This window comes from Propithecus coquereli, unplaced genomic scaffold (genome assembly GCF_000956105.1).
Source record: "Propithecus coquereli isolate 6110/MARCELLA unplaced genomic scaffold, Pcoq_1.0 Scaffold172, whole genome shotgun sequence".
Taxonomy (NCBI): domain Eukaryota; kingdom Metazoa; phylum Chordata; class Mammalia; order Primates; family Indriidae; genus Propithecus; species Propithecus coquereli.
Window position 1 is genome coordinate 652,531 of NW_012141858.1, and position 3,489 is coordinate 656,019.

The 3,489-nt window shown below is 40.6% G+C and overlaps 1 protein-coding gene across 1 annotated transcript in view; it reads right to left on the reverse strand.

The window, feature by feature from the left end:
• Positions 1 to 3,489, reverse strand: part of GRIP1 (glutamate receptor interacting protein 1) — a 154,482-nt gene that overhangs the window by 101,160 nt on the left and 49,833 nt on the right. Inside the window, exon 6 of the mRNA XM_012642012.1 lies at positions 255 to 402. Coding sequence (XP_012497466.1) covers positions 255 to 402 — 148 coding nt within the window. The remainder of the gene's footprint in view (positions 1 to 254; positions 403 to 3,489) is intronic.

Below are 3,489 nucleotides of genomic sequence, written 5' to 3' on the forward strand. Positions count from 1 at the left end.
ATTAGAGATGTTGAGCATTTTTTTATATGTTTGCTGGCCATTATTCTGTCTTCTTTTGAAAAGTTTCTGTTCATTTCACTTGCCCATTTGTTGATGGGGTTGTTTGATTTTTTCTTGTTGATTTTTTTGAGTTCCAGATTTTTTTTATTGTGTGTATCTATGCATGTATATGTATATGTATTACATATATGTGTGTGTGTGTATTTTTAAACACATCACAGTTTTGAAAAGTAGGTAATTTCTACAATACTCACCTGTCTGCAATACTTGCAGATTTGATTTTGTCTATGACAATGACCTGTTTGTTACAGCACATTGAGGTAGTTAGGGCAACCCCAAGGCTGGCACCGGGAGTTTTGGCAACTTCAACTAGTAGTGGCCCGGATGCTGTTGCCACAGAATCTGTTGAAAAACAAATTTCAGAAAACAAAACAAAATAAAATAAGCAAACAGACAAAAGAAAAAGAGAACGTTCAGTCTGTTCTTGGCCTGTTAATTTTATCACTGAAACTTAGATGTCCCTCCATATAATATCCTCACAGCCAGTGATAAATTCTTAGGGCATCTATCTCTTAACACACGTGTTCCACCCAGCTTACACTGTAGTAATGTGTGCACATGTCTTAAGTCTCTTCATACCCTCCACACTGTTTGGCATGGTGTCTGACACATACTAGGTCTTTCAATAAAGGTTTTTAAAATTAATTAATTAATTCAATAAGTATCTTAGCACCCACTAGAAACAAATGGATAGAGGGATGGGTGAGTAGATGGATAGAAGGAAGGAAGGGAGGAAGGATGAAAGGAAGGGAGAGAGCATGAATGAATAGAAGAATGGATAGATGGATGGATGGAAGAACGGATGGAAGGACAGATGGATGGATGGATGGATGAATAGAGAGATGGATGGATGGTGTCTCTAATTAATCAAATAGTAGGAATGGGAACACTAAGTTGAATCTGTAGACCCTTTGGGTCTTTCTCTATTCTGGACCTGACTTAGGGTCACCTCCCTCTCAGGAGTGACTTTACACATGCTTTACTTTTAGCATGGAACATTCTTCAGCCCTTCAACTCCTACTCACTTTTGGGGACTCAGTGTAAACATCGATTCCCCTGGGAAGCCTCTCCAACTCACTTGGCAAGATGCCTTTCACAGCCTGCTCCCTCAGCCTGCTCTATTCCTGCTACTGCAGCGTACATCTCACTGTTTCATAATGGTCCGTTTTGATTACGTGCCTCTGTCCTTCACCAGACTGCGAGCTTACGGTGAAGGCAGAGACCATGTCTTGTCAGTCACAGCATTCTCAGTGGCTGGCACATAGGAGGTAAGCAACTAATATTTGCTGAATGAATGTATGAACAAATAAGAAAACTCATGATGTTGCTTAAAGCTCAGAAGAGCCAGGTGTTATATGGGAAAGATCGCTGGACATGGAGTTAAAACATCGGCATTTAATTCTTATTTTTACAATATTTGGGTCATGGTACCTTAGATGAGTTACTAAAACTTTCTAAGCCTGCTTGCTTACCTATGAAATGGTACCTTTTCCACAGTGTTTGTTACAATCAGATCAATGTGTAAGGGCGCTTTGCTATGCATATAGAATATTGTTGTTATTGATATTTTATGACTTCAAAACTTTGAGTCATCTCATTTTTCAAGACTGAATATTGATCTGTAATATTTTTCTGATTTTTCTTCTGCTCTGGTGTTTGACACTTCATTAATACAATTTTGCCTTTCCACAAGTATATCTTTATCATCAAGGCACCACTCAGATACAGTGAACCAGGAAATCTGTGTTCCTCTTGCTGAAGCTCAGGCACTGTGCACTGACTCATGAAGCTGAAAGGTCCATGGGAGACAGCCATCTTCAGTTTGAAATAAAACAAGGTATTTCTTACATAAGGTAAAGAGGAGAACATCTATGTCAACAACATACATATTTCAGTGCCAAAGATTCTTGTATGTACTATGTTTCTTAACTGATTGGTAATATTGAAATAAGTTAGTCCTAAAAAAGGTTAAGAGACCATTAGGGTCTGCATCTCTTCCTATCAATTTTAGAGCAAAGTTTCAATAATATCTGGAAGGAGTCAGAAATCTTAGTTTACTAAGAGGACTTTTTGGTTCTGGGATGTTATGGCTACTTACCCCAGAGTGGTGACTTTGCCCATGAGCCTAACTATGGTGTCTGCCACTGTCTGGTCTTGCTCACCTGGCTGTATTAATTTCCGTGATCTCCTGACATCAGATGAGGGTCATTGACAATGTCCTTCCTGGCTTGTCTGTCTCCTTCTCCCTCGTTTCCTGCCTTGGTTTCTCTCTAGCACCTCACTTGGTCATGGTGCAGCCCAGGGTTCTGCCTTACTCTCACTGTGGACTTTACAGTGAGTGGCCCCTGTGCTACATGCAGCAGTGGTTTGCACCTCTTCTGCCTCCATGGGGAGCCTCTGGTGAAGAATTCTGGTCAGTCTCTGCAGTCTGTGTTGTAGTTGTCCTTCTCTCAGTAGGGGGATCGACTCTGCCCACCTCTCAATTCTAATAGTCAAAGATTTGCTACTGAGCCAAGAGCAAATATCTGATGCCTCCAGCTCCACTGCCAGCAGTCTGCTGTCATCTTTCTCTGCCTGGAGCACACTCTCTGGCAACTTCTTTTCCTGCTCAGGTCAAACACCACATGAGCTCTGGCCTAGCAGGGCCTTTTCTCACATTATTTTTCTAGAACTTTAGAATGACTAATTTTTGATTTCTCAAACCACTTTCCATAGTCTTGTTGGATTTTAATAGGTATTTGTGTGGGATGACAATCACTTATGCTCTTCCTCATGGTTTTGTCATGTATAAAGATAAATTTATTTTGGTTTAATAGATGAAAATAATAAAGTTTCTATGTTACTTATTACTTAATCTCTTACAGGTGATGGAAACTGCTGGTTGTTCCCCGGTATCCCATCTTCCTTTCCTTTCTTCAATAATAGGGCTCTGAGCAAATGGCTGCCCAGTTAAGGACCACATTTCCCAGCATCCCTTGCAGCGAGGTGTAGCCACGTGACTAATTTCCAGCCAAATGGGAAGAGAGATGTGATGCGTTGCAGATTTCCTCTTAAAAAGAATGGCTGTGCTCTCTTCACCCTTGTTTTCCTCTTCTTCTTGCTGGAATGCGGGCCCAGAACTGGTAGGCTATCTTCAACCGTGCACGCAAAGGCATGGAGCCCCAGGATAGATGACACCTAGGCTCCTCAAACCATATCCCCAGGAATTGCTTAATCTCTCAAGAAAAACCTTCTAGTATATTTAAGCTAGTATTGTGCGTTTGGGTCTTTGTTACCATGGCTGAATCTGTATTGATAGATTTTTTCACTTCAGTTGATCTCTCCAATGTATCTTTCTTGAACTGCTATTCTTAAGTAGTAGCTATTTATAACCAGGTATTTGCAGATGTAAATGTTGTAAAATTACAATCAACCACTACCCAATACACA